This window comes from Perissodus microlepis, chromosome 20 (genome assembly GCF_051167445.1).
Source record: "Perissodus microlepis isolate ML-2025 ecotype Zambia chromosome 20, ASM5116744v1, whole genome shotgun sequence".
In the NCBI taxonomy this organism is placed as follows: Eukaryota; Metazoa; Chordata; class Actinopteri; order Cichliformes; family Cichlidae; genus Perissodus; species Perissodus microlepis.
In genome coordinates, this window is record NC_140480.1 from 3,061,259 (window position 1) to 3,079,945 (window position 18,687).

General features: G+C 41.9%; 1 protein-coding gene across 1 annotated transcript in view; it reads right to left on the reverse strand.

Moving 5' to 3' along the window:
• Positions 1-79: 79 nt before the first annotated feature.
• adcy6b (adenylate cyclase 6b) overlaps positions 80-18,687 on the reverse strand; it is a 32,612-nt gene continuing 14,004 nt past the window's right edge. The window contains exons 4-22 of the mRNA XM_084916000.1: positions 13,944-14,093; positions 13,441-13,562; positions 11,275-11,386; positions 10,876-11,003; positions 10,166-10,324; positions 9,925-10,066; positions 9,621-9,749; positions 8,429-8,457; positions 7,788-7,935; positions 7,577-7,674; positions 7,355-7,442; positions 7,104-7,220; positions 5,871-6,011; positions 4,919-5,094; positions 4,390-4,522; positions 3,771-4,034; positions 3,402-3,606; positions 3,102-3,226; positions 80-2,134 (exon numbers count right to left, since the gene is read on the reverse strand). Coding sequence (XP_084772126.1) covers positions 2,006-2,134; positions 3,102-3,226; positions 3,402-3,606; positions 3,771-4,034; positions 4,390-4,522; positions 4,919-5,094; positions 5,871-6,011; positions 7,104-7,220; positions 7,355-7,442; positions 7,577-7,674; positions 7,788-7,935; positions 8,429-8,457; positions 9,621-9,749; positions 9,925-10,066; positions 10,166-10,324; positions 10,876-11,003; positions 11,275-11,386; positions 13,441-13,562; positions 13,944-14,093 — 2,595 coding nt within the window. The 3' untranslated portion in view covers positions 80-2,005. The remainder of the gene's footprint in view (positions 2,135-3,101; positions 3,227-3,401; positions 3,607-3,770; positions 4,035-4,389; positions 4,523-4,918; positions 5,095-5,870; positions 6,012-7,103; positions 7,221-7,354; positions 7,443-7,576; positions 7,675-7,787; positions 7,936-8,428; positions 8,458-9,620; positions 9,750-9,924; positions 10,067-10,165; positions 10,325-10,875; positions 11,004-11,274; positions 11,387-13,440; positions 13,563-13,943; positions 14,094-18,687) is intronic.

Here is an 18,687-nt window from a genome sequence, read left to right on the forward strand (position 1 = left end):
TTGATTGCAGTCTGCTGATTGACACGATTTCTAAATTAAAGCTAACAAACAGAGCACCACTGTCTGGGCTGAAGCTGGATTGTGAAAGTAATTATTAAGTCTTTATTATTATTACTGTGAAAGGTGGGGAAAGTGTGCAACAGCATAGATTAAAACTGCAATCCAAATAAACACAATAAACAAATGTAAATAATAATAATAAAACCCCCAAAACAGACATTTGTTGACTTCTTAACCAAGGGGAATTTAATCAGACCAATAAATGCACTAATGCAGTACTCTCAGACTGCCACTTTTTTAAAAGTAAAACGCAACATTGTTTAGTTAACCTTTCATATTGAAGCCAGAGAGGGACGAGCAAAAGTGAGGATCTTTTCTGCAGCCCATGAAGGCCGCATTTCTGGACAGAAAAGTGAGCATATCAATCAAGTTTGAACCTTAAAATGTCAAAACACTCCTTGCAGTTGAATCAATCTGACCACCAGTACATTAATCTATCTCCTTCTGTAGTACCAAAGGCTTGGAAAAGAGTAGCTTTCTTCACTAGCTTCAGACAGAAATATTCATTGATACATACATTCATATAACTCATTTCGGGGGTGGTGGTGGCAGGTGGGGTTACAAGCCTATGTGTGCCAAATACAAAATCAGGTCAAATACTGTTGTGTAAAGTATATACTAGTCCATGAAGAATGTGGACCTTGGAACTGCATAATCTCAAGGCAATACAGAGCAGACAGAAAATTTCTGCATACACTTAATCCTGAAGTGGTCAGGAAACCGGTTCACAATCCAAAAACATACATCATGTAGGCTTTCAGTTGGAATGAAATCAGTCAAAATCACAGTCCAGTAAAAGGCGTAGAAGACATAATTCTCTTCAAATTATCATTTTAACACACACACACACGCACGCACGCGTACACACACACACACACACACACACATAAATCAGGAATGGACACATAACTCCAAAGAATAATATAAAACATGCCTCGTAGCAACCAGTTTGGCAAGAAAGCATTGTCATACAGTATCTTAAAAACCTCACAGTGAAGAGTGACGGTATGCCCACTTATAGATAAAGAACAGCATTCAGTAACATGTGGTCACACCCACACACATACAGCACATTGTCTCACACACACACGCACACACACACACACTGGTATAAAAGGTTTCATAACAGTTTAACAATCTCTCTTCATTTCCGTGACAGTAATGCAATCGTACTTCCTTCATGTCGTACTTCTTGTTTTTGGCTTGAACCAAAAAGAGAAAAAAAGAAATATTCGGAGAGCAAAGTGCTCAAAGATTTAAGGGAACCACAAACAGCCGAGATCCAGACTGTTAAAAACTACAGACTGGAGGAAACAAATAAGGCCCTGATAAGAAACACAAAAATCCAAGACAGGGTAGTTGCGTTTGTTGTCTGCATATATGTGCATACGTGCACGTTCTCCTTCATTATAAAGTCCACAACAAAATAAGGGTTCATGCCTGTCAATGACAGTGACATTACCGTGGCCTTTGCTAGCAAAAGGATGAATAAATTACTTAAGTTTACTGTACTTTTTGAGCAGATTCATTAGTGTGTGTCAAATGTCAAACACTTGTTCTTTGGTTATTTTCATCCATAGTGTTGTCCTTGCATATATTCTTTTATAAAACAGTTCTGTTTTGTTTTTTCCACAAAAAAATAAATAATTACTCCAGATGAAATACTTGTACTATTGCTCATAAACACAAGCATAGTCACTTCCGTCCTAAGGCAACTGGGCTTCATTATCTCTCGGGCAGCTTGGGGAGAAAAAAAAAACGACCTCCTAACACGAACAACACCCTCCATTTGTGCATCTGAGCAACATACAGTCTCGTCTCTGCTGGCCTTCTACTGTCCCCAGAGTGCTTGCACCACGCTTCGAGCTGACCACTCTCTGTCTCTCTTTGCAGTCTCTGACGTATCAGTGGAGTGGGAGTCACTCTGCGGTCAAACGGTCTCTCGTTAACTACCTGGGGGGCCGCTGGTGAGGAAGTAAGTGGTCATCTCTCCCTTCCCCTTCACCTTGACGACACCTCGACATTCCAGCTGGTATCCATTGTTGGCCAACACGTGGTACAAGTCTGTAGTCACCTAAGAGATGACGTGGATATTTGACACTCAGGATATTAGATATTCAACCCTTCCTAAGAGTCAGTCCTAGTTTCTCCCTAAAGCATGATGACGGAGGCATAAGTTTTTAAATATGAGGATTTAAAAAAAAAAAAAAATCTTCAGCACTTATTAGTGTCTGAAAAAAAGTAGTTCAATTGATACAAGTTAAACCAAAAAGTCTTCAAAATGTTATCTGGGAAATGAAAACAATCAGTTCACGTCAGTGCATAGCAGAGAGGGCATTTTGATCTGCAGTAACACAAAGTGTGCAGCAGATGGCAGCGCTGTTGTAATGAGAATCAATCTTTCAAGGAGCTCTTTTGGCAGTACAGCTTTCGATGTTTCTCAAACATTTCAAAATATCTGTTCTGCATCTATAAATATGGTTTTTTTGTTTTCCCAAAGCTAACTTGCTGTGGCTTTCCACCACTGAAGGAGATAACACTGCGATAGCTGCATGAAGTCTACTGGGAATTTAGATTTGGCTCTCTATTCCTCCCCCAGAGGGACTTTAGAGCACAATTACTGCTAGAAAACAACACAGGACTCTTACTTCGGGAGGGCAGATGTCTGGGCCTAAAGTGAAGTAAAGTGAAGGACGGTGCACTGATTGAATGTGCAGAATGTAGTATGTGTGGAAGCATCTGTAGTATGCTTCCACACAGAGCAAAGGTATAGGTTTAGATATTGTAAACAAGACTTTGAACTGTGTGCGAAGAGCATTTCTCAGCTAGAGCGAAGATGGCTAATGTGCGGCCATTGTTTTGGGTGTAAATAAGCATTTCATGTTGGAATAACCACTGGCAACAATTTGATGACTAATTTAACGAGTAACAGGATTGGTATTCTATGTTGGCTGACTGATCCAAGAATTACTAAAAGGACAAAACGTTTTCTTGTAAACATAAAATTGCAAACTGCTGGTGAGTTACTGAGTCACTGTTACCTGAATGTAGTCTGGCACGCCTGTGCTGTCCATCCTGCTGGCCACATTGACTGTGTTCCCCCAGATGTCATACTGGGGTTTCCTGGCTCCTATCACCCCTGCTACAACAGGCCCCATGTTCAACCCTAAGAAAAAACATGGCTGTGAAACATCATAACAGATAGAGGACTTTAACTAAATATTAATGCAGCGTCTACTTGAATGGATTACTGTTGATCTCCGTTGACTGACATCACAAAAGCTCATCCAAAGAAAACTTATCGGATTTCAAGAGCAATTTTCACTCTTCTTCGTGTTTACCTATCTTCATCTGGAAGTTGTTAAAGGAGTGCTCGTTGATGTATTTCATCTGCTCTCTAAGCCTCATGGCATAATCAGCCAAAGCCAGGATGTGTGAACGGCCCTCTTTATCGTAGGTGGAGTCATTGAGGCCAGAAGCTGCCATGTAGGTGGAGCCAATGGTTTTGATTTTTTCCAGCTGACGGAACCTCTCCTCACTGATAATCTAGGAGAGAACAGCAAAGGACAGGAAGAGGAAACAAAAGCAGCATAGCAACAGGTCAGCAGCAGTGGCAGATGGTTAAATCTAATGACCACACCGTGTCCAATAAATGTTTCCTAAATTATTGTAACGTGCATTAATTGTTCCTTATATTTCCTTTTGCTCACCTCATCAAAGTCAGCGATGATCTCATTGAGGAGCCTGAGACACTCCACCCCCTCGTTGTTAGCCTCCAGCTCCACATAAAACTCCGAAAAGTTGCTTATGGAGGCAAACATGACAGCAACACACTCACATGACTGATAGTACAACTCGTCATTACGACGCTCCCGTGCAAGGAAGTGGGCAGCTACGTCCTTTGGCAAGATGTTATGGAGCAAGCGGCGATTGTATGCCTGCAGCTCCTCCATGTCCTCCTTCTCCTCTGTAGCCTTAAGTGGGACAGGGAGGGATACGGTTACTTAGTCATGCTGTCAGGTGACTGGATTCATGATGTTATTACAGCTGCTAGAATTGGCCTTTTCACAGAAGACATTTTGACACCTCATAGTAAAGATTTTGACATTACATTTAGCTCTTTCACTTTTAGTCCTGCTGCCATATATGTGGGCTCAGCAGCACAGTGGCATGGCTTAATAAGAACAGAGCCACTGTTAAAGCTAACCTAACATGATTTTCAGGCTATGACAAGTCAAACTGCCCACAGTGAAAAATGTCTTTTGCTGAGTTTAAGTATTTTTGGTTTCCCTTTTGTTTATAGTCTATACACGTAATCGTTCAGCCTACCTGCAGCTTCCAGAGGAAGTCGAGACGAGCGGTGGACTCCACCTGCTGGCCGTGCAAGTAGAGAGCCAGAACAAAAACTGTGAGGATTATAGGAGTCATGACCTTTAGGGAGACCTTGGTCACATCGTCGCAGCTGAGGAGGGAAAGATGAGCAATGAATGAGTGTCTTCAATATTAAAACTGATGCATACCACTGTTCTGCAGTTTTATTGGAACCAAATCTGGAAAACAGCCAAGAAAGAGTCATGTCTACAAACTATATGGGCCTCTTAAAGTAGATATAATCAAATATACAACTTAACATACTGCTGCAGAGAATCATTAACAGGTTTTAATTGCCTCAGGAAAAAAAGAGCATATTTAAAAAAAATAGAACTAAACATGAAAGTAGGTCTATTAGAATATAAATCTTATTTAAAAAAGTAGGCTAATTTTAACCTAATCCACAGTACTGTGACACAATAGAGACTTTTCAGGTTGAAAACTGGGAAAACAGTGACTGTGTTAGCGTTGCCAGTAGGGGACTCACAATTCGTAGGCAATGACCAGCATGTCTGCGTTGTCGAACAGGGCCACCTGAGGCCACTCCACTAGCAGGAGGAAAGTGAGCTGGATGAACAGCATCAGAGCCAGCTTCCCTATGCTGCTGATGTGGAGGAACACAGAGCAGGCCAGCAGGGTCAGCAATACACTGTAGCTGAAATACTGCAGCACAGAGGAAACAGAGACAAAGGGAGGAGGAGGAAGAAGAGAAGTAGATTTAGGTTTAGAGTGATAAGTCAAGATTTCACCAATGCGGAAAAACAAACATGAACGTGAAGAACGCACCTATGATTCAGTGTGCATGTGCAAAAGCAAATACAAAAACCCTTTTTCAAATATTGGCTATGTAAGAGCGCTGTGTTCATTAAACTGCCCAGGTGATGATACAAAGTGACGCACACTTCGAACTTCTAACATTCCCCCCCTCGGTTTCATGAAATCTTAACCACAACTGCAAGTGTGCACGTGTGAGAACAGACATTTTTAGTATGAGCGCTACAGAGGTTCAAGCACGTAATGAACCTTTACTTCTCTCTCTCTTTGTCACTAAGAGCAGGCTCTCTCATTCTCCATGTGGGTATCCGTAACAGCAACGAGGTGCTACAGCTGCTCTCACGCCTCGCACTCAAACTGTGAAAACCCCCTCTTCTGGATTAGGAATAATGAAAATGCGTCACAGACAAATATTTTAATCTTGCTGCAAATTACAAACAAAATTCAGTGAGATAAGACACGACTTCTCCTGTGGACACTCTCCAAACAATTCTGTTTCTTAGTGAGTGCTTCATAAAATCTGCCTCCTGGCTCTTATGAAAAAGCGACCGGAGGTGCTCATTCAGACATGAAAGGGACACGTTCAGAGGCCGTCAGAAGGGAACGAATGTCTGAAAGTGGCTTTACAGACACACAGGCTTTTTAAAAAATGCTGTGGAGCTGACCTCTGGAAAAGGGCAGGGCATTGTCTGGCTGGAACACAGAGTCGAACCGTTGCTGGTCAGGTTATAAAGCAGGCAGGAAGTCATTGATGTGTTCAACTCCTTGGCCACACACTCCTTCAGGTTCTCTCTGCTGCATGTAAACTGGCAAGAGAGAAGGAAACAGTTTGTCATTAAAGAGTCAATAATTGGAATCAGCGAGGAAGAGAAGCACATGTTATGCCTTATATTGCAGCACATATGGTACTGGTTTTAGGAGGCGGTACAACATGTTTGCTGATTATTAAATAACTTTGACCAAGAGATATACAGCGAAGGACATTTTTGCATAGTTTCTAGTTTTCATTGCTCCTCTCAGGTAAAAATAATGACTATAGGCATGTGTAAATTAACAAAGTCCTAGTAAACAAGGGGAACCTCAAGGGCTGTAAAAAGAAGCCAGGAAGCTTCTCTCTTGGCCAAATGTGTTAATCCTCATGTTAAAATGCTCAGCTACACTTTTCGTAGTGTATTTACATTCTGGTACAAAAAAAAGGTTTGGCCATTAAAGCCACTTTGTAGCAATAGTTGTATCCCAGGTCCCTTAACCCATGTTTAGTGGACTCATCTCACAAAAAATCTGTCTTCCTATGTGTTGCAGCCCATCTGAGAAGTTTTGTTTAGTGAAATTCATCTGTTACCTATGAACAAATTAACAGTGTGTATGTGTGTCTGTGCTTTGCATCCTTACCGTTCATAAATAAAACTTGCTAACCAAAGCTTGATAGCATTAGCTGACAACATAGCACTCTGCACCGAGCACTGCGAATACGTTTTAATTCTGAACTTCAAAAATCCAACATGGCACCAACACCCAAGCTTAAAAATGTGTGGTCAGGGGGGCAATGCCCATCTTTTATATAGAGATTTTGCCTTGAGCAGTATTTATGTCAAAATGCTGTATCTGATTATACCCGATATACTAGAAGTTTTCAGTATTCACATAGTCACGCATGTATGGAGCACATATAAAACTAAATGGATCTTTATAATGATCACATGGAGAAAATATTGATTTCTACAACCTCATCCGTCACAGTGATAGATTATGATTAATTGTCTCTATCCAGCAACATCCATATAGCCAGGATCGTGCTTAATTACTTTATGTTAAAGTAATGTGTAATAATATTTAAAATAATCAGGAAATAAGTATTTCATGATGCAAAAAAGCATCAAAATTAAGACAGTCCATACCATGTTAGCAAAAGAAGAGATATAGAGGAGGAGGATGGTGAAGACGGCCACCAGTGTGCTGTTTGCTCGAGATCGGACTATTTTCTTGGTCACTGTCTGCAAGGCAGCTGGAAAAAGCTTTGATACAGACAGCAGGGAGAGCATCAGATAAGGGAGAGTTAATGCCATTAGCGATGCTGGCTGAAAACATGTAATAATGTCTCTTATCTACAAGAGGAACCACATGAGTGGCGAAGGCCTTTGTTTCGTACTTTGATGCAGGAGTAGATGGCACAGACGAAGAGGATGTTGGCGAGGATGACGAAAACGCTAATGTAAAGACCGAGCATAAGCGGCGTTCTGAGGAATAGATGAAAACAGAGTCATTAAGATGTACAACTCTAATGAACTCCTCATAAACGAATCAAGAGCACATTTCCTGTGCACAATTCAGTATAACTGGAAAAGGCAACTTGTCAAAGAGAACTACTTACTTTGGGAAAATAATAACTTGAATGAAGCAGATACAGCAGAAGACAAAAAGTATGCAGGCCACATATCCCCCGAAACGATCGTCAACTTTTTTCGAGTACTAAAGAAAAGACAACGAATGAGAAATCAGATGAACTGCAGTCCAATTTACAATTTTTTTCTTTTAGGGACGTTTTGGGGTGAATTTCAATTTAATTTTTGTCAAATGTCAACCTTTTTCTCAAGTTCGTCAGTCTGAAAAGTGAGCAGAAACTTCTTGACATGATCTTTCCTCAGCTGGTCAATGCTGCGCGCATCGATGGCCCGTCCGAGAAACTCATCCACCTCATCCTCGGTGTTCAGTGCCTCCTGAGTACAGCGACTGTGAAGTACAGGGAACAATAGGTCACTGTCATTGCTGCGTGTTTGCTTCACTGTGAAAGTGTGTGTGTGTGTGTGTACATGTTTAGACATCTTTGTGAGGACCGAAAATTGGCACGTTACTACCCTAAGTGTGGAGCAATAGTCCCTTATGGGGACAAAATGCCAGTCCCCACGAGGTTGAAGGCATCGAGGCTCAAAATGTGTTTTAGTGTCAGGATTACAATTGGGTTATGGTTAGGTTTAGGCAAAGGGAAAGTATTATGTCGATTAGATGTCCTCACTAAGACATGAAACGAGTGTGTGTCTGTGTACATGAGGATGTTGCCCTATGCTGTGACACAGAGGATGACTCAGAGATAACATGGCATTAGTGTGTTTGATGGATCTGACTGTGCAAAACCAACAGTTTACCCTAAAGTTAAAGTGCTACAGTGACAGCTGACAAATCAAACACTTGAAACTGGAGCCCACCCAAAAAAAACCCCACTCACTTTTCTTTGCTGGATGCTTCATCGATGCCCTGAGAAAAACAAAAAGAGAGAGTGAAAACAAAAAGAAAAAACAGGATAGAAAAAGAAACAAAGGGAAAGAGATTATCATGTGGTCACAGTACGACTGAAAAATAGACACAGACTCAGACATCTGCACAGCTAATCCCTGTGAGCCAGACTGATGTTTTAATTAATGCTGGGAGGCTTCAAATTACACCCTCTTTGCCCCTAGGGCTGAAACCCTTTGAGATGGAGAAAAAAAAGGAGGAGGAGGGGAAAAGAATGTACGAAAGAAAAGGAAATGAGACTTCAAACATAGAGAGAGAGGATGTCAGAAAAAGTGTGTGAAAAAGAAAACATATGCAGCTGCAGACTCATCATATTAGCTCGAATAGTGAACTAGGAATCCTTGAGAGCCCTACAGATCAGTACTTCTTCTCAGGTCCTCGTTGTCTTCTGTTACTGTTTGCCACTCAAATGTATTTATTTATTCACAGAACACTGTCTAATATGAAGCCAAAAGTAAGATGGGAACAAATAAGCGTGTACAGCTATGCCAGCAACTCTATGAGGCTTTACACAGCAACATAAGGTAGGCATGCTTACGTCACGTCACCAATACTTATCTTAATACGCATGTTAGCATGCAAGTCAGGACAAGGGTAAGAATACTCTGTAACAGTAAGCTAAGATGCCATCTGTAAAAACAGTACCATAAAAATGTAGAAATACAACGCAGACAGATGACGCTACGGCTGAAGTGTCACTAACTTTAGTTCTTCCAGTCGCCACTTGAGGCCAGTTCCAAAAGCGAGTCAAATCTCTTCTTCTTGTTAAAATGTCCAACATCACAAATTTAAATAAAGATGTTTGCAACCCGTTATAAAGAATGATTATGTTCTCCCTTCATAACAATTTTAAAGTGGGAGTGGGGGAGGCGGGGGTCATTTCCTTCAACTATTTGGATTTTGTTAAGCCTTAAAAGAAGAACAGGTGACCTCACAGTAGATATGTCCATCTCTTTTATACAGTCTGTGATACCAACTCTATCCAGATGAAATGTCCACAACAGTATACGCACACATTTTTTTAAACAACCTATTGAAAGTATATTTATAATTTAACTTGAGAGAATGGAGAGGATGAGGAGGTACTGTAGAAAAGTGCATACTGTTCCCTCTGTGTAACTCACCATCTTCTGGTAGGCTTTAGGCTCCTTGTTTCTGTTGAAAGACCTGTCAGGCACCCAACGTGGCATCACTCCCTCTGCAGAATTTGCACGTGTACGCTGCATTTTAGCTATCATGGCTTTCTCTTCTTTCTGGAAAGGAAGAAACCCCAACAGGGTAAGTGCTTTGAAAAATAACGTCTTCTATTCCAGGTGACAACCCATTATATTATTTGTGTGAAATATAGCACTAGTGTGGTATTCAGATGAGGTCAAGCAGATAAGCATGTGCCTGTGTGTGTGTGTGTGTGTTTGACCATGCACTAACCCTTTTCTGGCTGCAGCCCAGCACCAAGAAGGTTTCAATGTTGTGTTCCTTCAGGTAAGCATTCCTCTCCCCTCCAAAACCTGGCTCCACTTCATAGTCCCCGTTCAGATACTGCAGTGTCGCTTTGGTGATGTGGATACGACTACACACACGCCCACACACAACATAAAGTGTGTCTTAAAACATAAATCCTATGGAAGATTAATCCAGCACGGTACGAGGTAATTTGGGCAGGACCTACCCAGCCTTTCCCCCAGCCTCCATTTGGTTGGCAAGGGTCACGTCGTTAGACCACACATCAAACTGCCACTTGCGCAAGCCAAGCACCCCGCAGTGAACGCGCCCGCTGTGGATGCCCACCCGCATGTTCACGTTAACGCCTGTAACCTCTCTCACCAGCCTGCAGATGAACACACACACGAACACTGATGTCAAAAGGCGAGCATCATGTTCAGCTTCACAAAGTCTCCTCAAAACCCTGTGTGCCATCCACAGATAAACTTAAAGAGGTCCAATATGCGATAAACAAAGCCTCACATCAGATCCACATATATACAAGTAATTAGTCAGAGTTAAAAGTAAAGGTTTGAGACTGTTCTAAAGGCTCTGGTCCAGACAGTTTTTTCCAGTCTTGGTGGATAATAATGTCAATGAGAGCATACAAGCTCTGCCTTCAAACCCAAAAAGCCATCCACCTGCTCTTCAAACCTTCCATTTGGGAGGTGAACCCAATCACTCACAAGCTGGCTTTAAGAGAGTGTGGCTTAAAGGAAGTGGAGCAAAAGCACTAAGGCTAGGCACCTCAGTATAAGATAAGAAGGGAATATTGTGAATCATGCTAATTACTATAGTTGAGTAAAAGGACAAAAAATGGAAAACCGAGCATAATAAATCCTCTTCAACTTTCAGTGAAATATAACTCTGGCTGTCTTAAGTGTGCATTTTACTCACGAGATAGCTTCAATCATGTCTACTCCCATCTCTACACAGCAGTGGGCGTGGTCAGCACGGGGCTCAGGCAGTCCTGACACACAGTAGTAACAGTCGCCAAGGATTTTAATACGCAGACAGTGGTTCTCCTGTAAACAAAGACACAACGCATAAAATGTTAGACCTTCACCTACAGCTGATTCACAGCATGTCAAATAGATTATAAACGCATAATGTGAATGATTTATAAGCCTCAGCAAAGTTCAATTAGCAGGTTACACAATGCTTAAGTATCAGTAAATGCATCATTTTCTATTTGTCATACTAACTAGGACTGAGACTACAGACTGTAAAGATGCGTATGAACCGGTGGTTCAAAGTTTCGCTATGACAGTAGTGGCAGCCAGCAGCAAAGCTCACCGAAGCCAGCTTGTCAAAGCGGGCAAACAGCTCGTTCAGCGTCATGACCAGCTCCTGGGCCGTGCACTGAGATGCCAGGCTGGTGAAGCCCTCAATGTCCGCAAACAGTATGCTGCAGGAGAGATGATGGGTATGTGGGGAGGGAAACAGAGAGAGGGGAAGCAGAACAGACAGAGGGAAAGAAAGGGGAGAAAAAGGAGACACAGAATGCAATCAATCAACATGGTGTAGAAAGAGACAGCATGGTCTAGCGGCTCCCTCCTCCTGTTCAACTATCATGTGAGCAAGGGAAAGAGAGGCAGACATTTGTTCGGCTCTGGCTCGCATCATTCAGGCCAATGTAGGTCACCTCCTCCAGCCCTTCCCTCTGAGAACGCCCCCCCTCCCCTCCTCTCTACCCCTCGATCCCTCTGTCTGCATGCCTTTCATTGCAAACTTTTGATAGTAATGAAAGGCGAGGATAAACAACACCCCAGACGAAAGTTAGACATGAAGGCAACAGATGGCGCTGTGACCACTGCGAGGTCATCCACCAGGGACAAACTCGCACTTAATTACAGCGGTCAAAGTCTTGTCTGCGTCTACCACTGCGGGCAAGATGAGGCGATGCCATGATGCACCACTTCATCTATAAGGGACAGAATTAACAAATAAACAAATAAACAAACCTATAGTATTTTCTCACTGGTGGGAGCAGAGCCTAAAGTTGATGCCGGATGGACATTTTTTTTAACCATATTTTGAGATATGCGTTTTTGCTAACACCACTTTTAGTGAACCAGCTTCCTATTGTAAACAGCAGCATCATGAAAAACACATCAGGAGTAGCCAGTGTATTGTTTTTGGAAGAAAAAGCTCAGAATCAGAATCAGAATACTTTATTAATCCCAAAGGAAATTAGGGTTACAGCAGGCAGCACGCTAATGGCGCATGCGCACTTACAAAGGAACCTTCTGACCAACTTTACACAAACATCAGGGCTCAGAACTGAGTACTGAGTATGCCATATACTGTAGTTTTACTGGCAACCCAGTAAAACTAAGGTACTGAAACTTCATATACCTTAGTTTTACTGGTTTGCCAGTAAAACTCTATTATTATTCACTCCTGCAGTAACTTATACTTGGCAGGAGTGTTCTGTTTTAGGACTTCCCAGTCCTTCACACACAGAGAGCAAGGAGAAGCACTGGGAGACATGTGGCTACATGAAAAGACAGAGGCGGCGAGAGATGCAAGAATGGAGCGGCATCAACAACAATAGATATGATACCGATAAGCTCAGAAACAGCATAAAAGGGAGTCGCTCAGATGGACATGGGTTGTAAAGTGGCTTGGAGATGCACTGTGACTGTGAGCATGCTAACGTAGCTTAAAAGGACACCTTAATAACATTTGTGATTGCACAGCTCTCAAGTGAACGATCTCATGTGGGCGAGCAATGGGAAGGGATGAGCTTCTTTAATTACTGCTTTACTTAATGCTTTGCTTAATGCTAAATTTGATTTGTCTTTCTAAGTAACTTTGTACAATGCTTGACTAAATATAGTTTAAAATTACAGAGCTGTTAGGGTTAAGCTAATCAAAACACTCTGAATATCTTGAGTTTAGTTGTTTTCTAAGTGTTATTGCCTTTGCAAAGCAACCCAAGTATTTTTTATTTTCTAGTCTTGTGTTGAATTTGGATAATGGATTGCTTGTGTAAGTTTATACCTTGGTAGGTCAGTGGTGCTGCAACAGAGTATTCTAAGTACATTACCTGTACCTATCTGGGTCACCTATGACAGGAGATCTTCGCTTTAACCTCATTACAATCTCCACGCCACCACAACATGGACAGTGCTGTCTAAACTCTGCTGCAGTACAGCCAATAGAAAGATTCAATCACCTGTTAGTAGTCAGTCATGGATGAGAGTAGGAGGCAGCAAACTCTGAAATCTGTCGGAAATTATTTGCTACAGAAAGCACATCAGCGTCCTGAAGCCAATATTGTTGCTTATGCCGGTGCTGTCAGTGTCAATAACCAGCAACATGCATAATACATGCTCTAAAGGAAATAGCGGTTGGAGGGACTCTGAGGTCGAAGCTAGCTGAGCACTCCCACATTTTTTGAGCCTTATAGTATGTTCGTGCAGAAGCATGTGCGTGCATTCATCTGTTTGTGTTTACCTAACATTGTCGTGTTTTTGAATGTAGATCTTGTGGAACATCATATCTTCCTTCTTGGCACTGATATCAGCCTGCATCTCCATGGCAACGTGATGTGGCAGCACCGACAGCAGTAAGCGCTCCTGAGAGAGAGGTAGAGATGACACAAGAGAATGAGAGAACAGACAGAGAGATGAATTAAAACAGAAAGGAAGATATGACAGTGCACGATAAAGAGAGTTCATTCATTTTCAGCGTTTTCCACTGTTGGAGTGTTTACTGAGTCACCCTGGCTCGCTGGGATCTGCGTGGGAAGGTGTTAGTAAATTAGAGTGGAGCAGAGATACACGTTATACTCCAGAACATATTGTTGACCTCAAAAAGGGAGACAAACAAATTAGACTAGAAAACTGAGACACTCATTTGTTGCTCTTCTGCATTGTGTATATGTCTTTCTACAGGACTTGGTCTCAGCAGGTGTCTCTATGTGTGTGCCTGTGCATACCGTGTGCACATAAGTGTACCTGTTGCTGGTTTTCCCTCTGCAGGTGCAGTCTGGCCTGAATGTATCCTCTAGTCTCCTGGAAGGCCTGTCTTTGGGAGACTTCAGCGGGGTAGTGAGTACAGATCCCGATCATGTTAGTGCACAGGAAGATCAGCATATTGGCACTGATCTGAAAACACACAGACAGACACAAAGCGTGAGGTCGAAGCTGAAAAGAAAACAAAAGAGCATCAAACACGTGCAGATCTTGTCATAATAATTCAATAAACTCTGACTGACCTGGGTGAGGTCATTGAGAGAAAATGATAACATGCTATGTCAGAGGAATTACTGCAAGGCGAAAGATTCCTCAAATGTCTGAGGGCCCATTAGATATGATCTGGTTAGAGACGATGAGCATGGCCTTGTGTTTGCTTTGCAAAGGATTTTTTTCACACTTGTTCTTAATGGCAGAGAGGAAGCCCAGACTTTTTAATGCTATGAATCAGTGGAGACGCGGGAGGATTGTGTCATTCCAGCTTTTTTTTCTTAAGAGCTAACAACAATATTGTATTTATTGCGCTGAATCCAATTAAAAGGCAAAAACAGGGAGATTATTCCAGCATTTCAAAAGATGACTTTTGTTAAAATCTAAAATCTCCTGGCAAATAGTACAAAGCAGAGAGACAGAACATCTTTTATGCAAGTGGTAGTCTATCTCAATGCGCAACTTCAGATAGAAGCAGACAGATCCATTACTGTAACTTCCTTGTGTATACCCACTAAGTTTAACAATGAGGCTCTGAGAATGCTGTGCACAATCTGTATAACATTATCTGTGACTTGAGTAAATTAAGTTTATCGTGTGCAGTTAACTTTGTGGGGTCATTGACCTTAAAGGCATTCCTCTGTGCTGCTCCACTCACTTTTTGTGTTTTCGGATGCGTGCCGTAAGCCAGCGTTTGAGTCTGTTAGTGATTTCTTTTCTCACTAGTCCACAGCCAAGACTGAAGATCAGAAATGGATGCCTTGAGCTCTGGACTTCCCCTCAGCTTAGAAACACGTGGGCATGCACGCACACACACACACACACACACACACACACACACACACACACACACACACACACACACACACACACACACACACACACACACACACACACACACACGTCCCCTCCATGTTCAGAAACACACTCCAGCCTGGGAAAGTCACTTGACCTCTGACCACAGCCCAGGGTGCTTCCTCTGAAGATGATATCATCAATAATGAGAACAGGACATGCACGCACTGGACACACTAAAGCCTGAATGTTAAATCTGTCTTAATGACAACACTCTCAGTGAACTTGAAGATTTGAAAACTTTGTGCCATGGCTGGTATGTCGCCAGACCAGTGTGTTTCTCTGTGCATGCTTGTAATTTGTCTTTATCAGTCAGTTGGCGGAAGAGAGCCGCTGAACTGGAGATAGGGGCTGATTATCTGTATATGTACATTCACTGCATTTTTTAACGATGTGTCTCCGCCTTTTCAAAAAGCATCGCTGCGCTAGCATCCACACGTCAACCCTCACGCTTGCAGAGTGATGGCAGATCCTCTGCCACTGTCCCCACATAAAGGTTTACAGTGTATACACAAGAACTTACTATTTGTTGTCACGACAAGGCAGAGATAATCTAACAGCCTGTGCTTGAAATGAAACATAACACCATTACCAAAGGACAGTGGCAGGCAAATTCGGTTAATTTTGTTAAGTGGCCCTTCTAAGATACAGGACCTTCTGCAACTAACTGACCATACTTCTCAACAATGCACATGTTTCAGAGATTCGAGCTTTCCATGTGAGCAATTTTAATCCATATATTTTTGCTAGATATTCCTAGAAAAGAAATTAACTGATAGTCTGGCTATGCACGCATAAAGACTCTCAGTGCAATGATGTGCTGGGATAGCGTGGATAGGCATTTATTTGCAAATAGGATGCAAATGTATGTGCAGCATTTATTGAAGCTTGCGAAAGCCTTAAAATGCAAGAGGGGACGAGGCATTCAGGACTATTAAAACCTACTGACTACATCTAGAAGGGTAGTGCAATATAACAGCCCGATAGCTATAAATGAGTGAAAGTGAAGTGTGAAGAAACGTGATGAACAAAGCTTGTATTAATGCCAACTTATATGCTTAGAGATTAGAGGCAGACGCATTCACAGAGACTTTTGAATAAATCTTGTGCGTGAGCGTGTGTGTGAGTCCTTTTGGACTGGCAGCTCTTTGATCCTGAAGCTTGTTGTGTCTGCTGCTGCACTCATATCACCCAGAACTCCAAATCTAGCACAGACCCCCGGCTGACACTACCCTTCCTAAACAGTGAAGACAGAAAAGCAGCTTCTCTCCATTAACACAGAGCCAGTCTCTTTATAACGACTAATCTGGATTTAGAGTATATTCCGCTGATGCCTCCTGACCATTTTTCCTGCAGACTTTTGGCTCTTAAAGATGAGCCTGCCTACACATCTACTTAGGCAGGCACTTTTGGCGGTGAAGTTAAAAGGAGACCAAACATTGGCTTATAAGGTGCGGCTCACAGCAAGGTGCTTTATAAAGTTAAAAAAAGAGAAAAGGATAGCATGCTAATAATCAAATGAGGGAATGGGGATGGAAAAGATCTCTGCTTGGCAAACGCACACTAAATCCATTCTATCTTTAATAATATCCCACTGGACAATTCCCTCATGCTCAAGCATGCTGGAACACACATGTGCCCAGATCAAGTTATGACAACAACATCCTTGTCCATTTTTTTAAGAGATAAAAAGTAACAAAAAGAGATAAAAGTGAGATAAAAGTTCTTCTGATCAATAAAATATAGTTTTGTGGCATTTGACAGCACATCTACACAGTACAGGCATTACTTTTGCTCTTTTAGCTAAGTGAAGGCAACAGTAAACCACAGAGTGGTCATATTAAATTGTAACTATAATCATGGACAATACACCGAGAGTAGCTAAAAACTAGGACCTGTCAATCACAGATACTAAAATAAGTCAGCTGGTTAAAGGCGCTTTTCTTTTGGCCGGTGCTTGGATTCATGCAGTTGTATCTAAAAAGCCTGAAAGAAAAGTTCAGATATTTCACTAACCCTGAGCAAAAAAGCTTAAACTTTAAAAGGCCAAAGTGCTACATCCCATAAGTCAACACTTGGGACACTGACTGCAGTTGACATGGGGACTAAACTCCAGCACATGACCTCTGATAGGCATCTGGAGCTTTTCAAAATGTCTTACAAAGATAAACGGCAAAGCCCAGTCACACGCTGCTGATCATAGCCTGCAAAAACACAAAACAACATTTGGTACCACAGTAGTAAAAATAGACAATACTGTCCCATTTTGTTTGCCTACACCTGATCCAATCAGCTGTCACTAAACTGTGTAATTACTCATTTAAGAAAGATGCTATTCCTTATAAAGACAGATGTTGCTGAAGGGTGGGGGTGCCTTCTTTGCCATCTTGGGCTCTTGCCATCTGGAATCGGAGCTTTGTTTTTGTCATGACTCCGGCCAAACCAAAATTGGTCTCAGGCGACCAGTGAGGCCACGGAGGAATCTTTGTGAAACGCTGAAGCAAATTCCGTGAAGCTAAATAGAGCTGGACCCAGGCCGCACATCTGCCAGATAAACAGATCCTGAATTAATACTTACATGAGGAAAATAAAACACGTGGAAAATCTCCCAGCTATCCTCGAATTACTCACTATAACAAACTAACCGCCAGCTTAAACTACCCGCTCACTTCTTTTAATACCAACAGGTTTTTCCACAAATCAAAACACTGTGAAGCTTGTTTGTCCCTCATTTTCAATATCTCATCTTTCAATTTACTGTTAGCAGGCTGAACTATAAACTACCAGACAATATTCCTTGTTGAGTAAAACATACAGTACAAGTAACGTGCCGTAATTACACTAATCTTCTTTTGCCACTTTATGTTGGGTTCGGGTTATCTATGGAAGCTCAAGACAGACATGAAGAAAATCTAAGACAGCAAGTAATATCAAGTCAGTAAAGTCATAACGATTTTAAAGAAAACGAGAGACACGTGGTAAAGTTGGACACAAATAAGAAGTGAGTGGTTAATGAGAACATTGATGTTCCCTCAACAAAGAATAGCAGACACACAACTTTTAGCAATTACTTCCTTTTTGTTAAAAAATTATATCATGTAACATCTCCGGTTTGGGTTTGCTCCAGGACCCTTTATTTGCCCCCCCATTTCCTCTCTTCCCCAAGATTTTCTGTCTCTATAAAAGTTCAGAAGTGTTACGAGCAAGTAAATGGCCTCATCACTACTGGAAGTTATATGCAATTTAAAGATGCAGTCAAATTAATAAAAATTAAAGACCATAAAAAGTGGAGACTGTTCATTTCTTGGTAATTGAGCAAACTCACAAATTCAGCAGAGGATCACACAAAGCCCCCCCCCCCCCCCCTTCTTTTTTGTAACCATTTTGTCATCATTACCATAACAACTGCTGTTCCCATTTACTTACTGAATTATCACTCATTACGTAAAAGAATTTTAGCTCCAAGTTGTGGTTCAAATCACACAAGCTGCTGTGTGTCCGTGGTCTCCGTTGCTCAGAGGTCTGGGGTCAGTGTGTAGAACTAGACTCAACCCTCTCCTTCCAGCTTTCCAGCTGTGTCCTTGCTAACCCTCCACTTCCTGCCTGCTCAGACCCTCACAGGCACAGCTGCAATTAAAACACAGCAGCTGAAGGAACACAG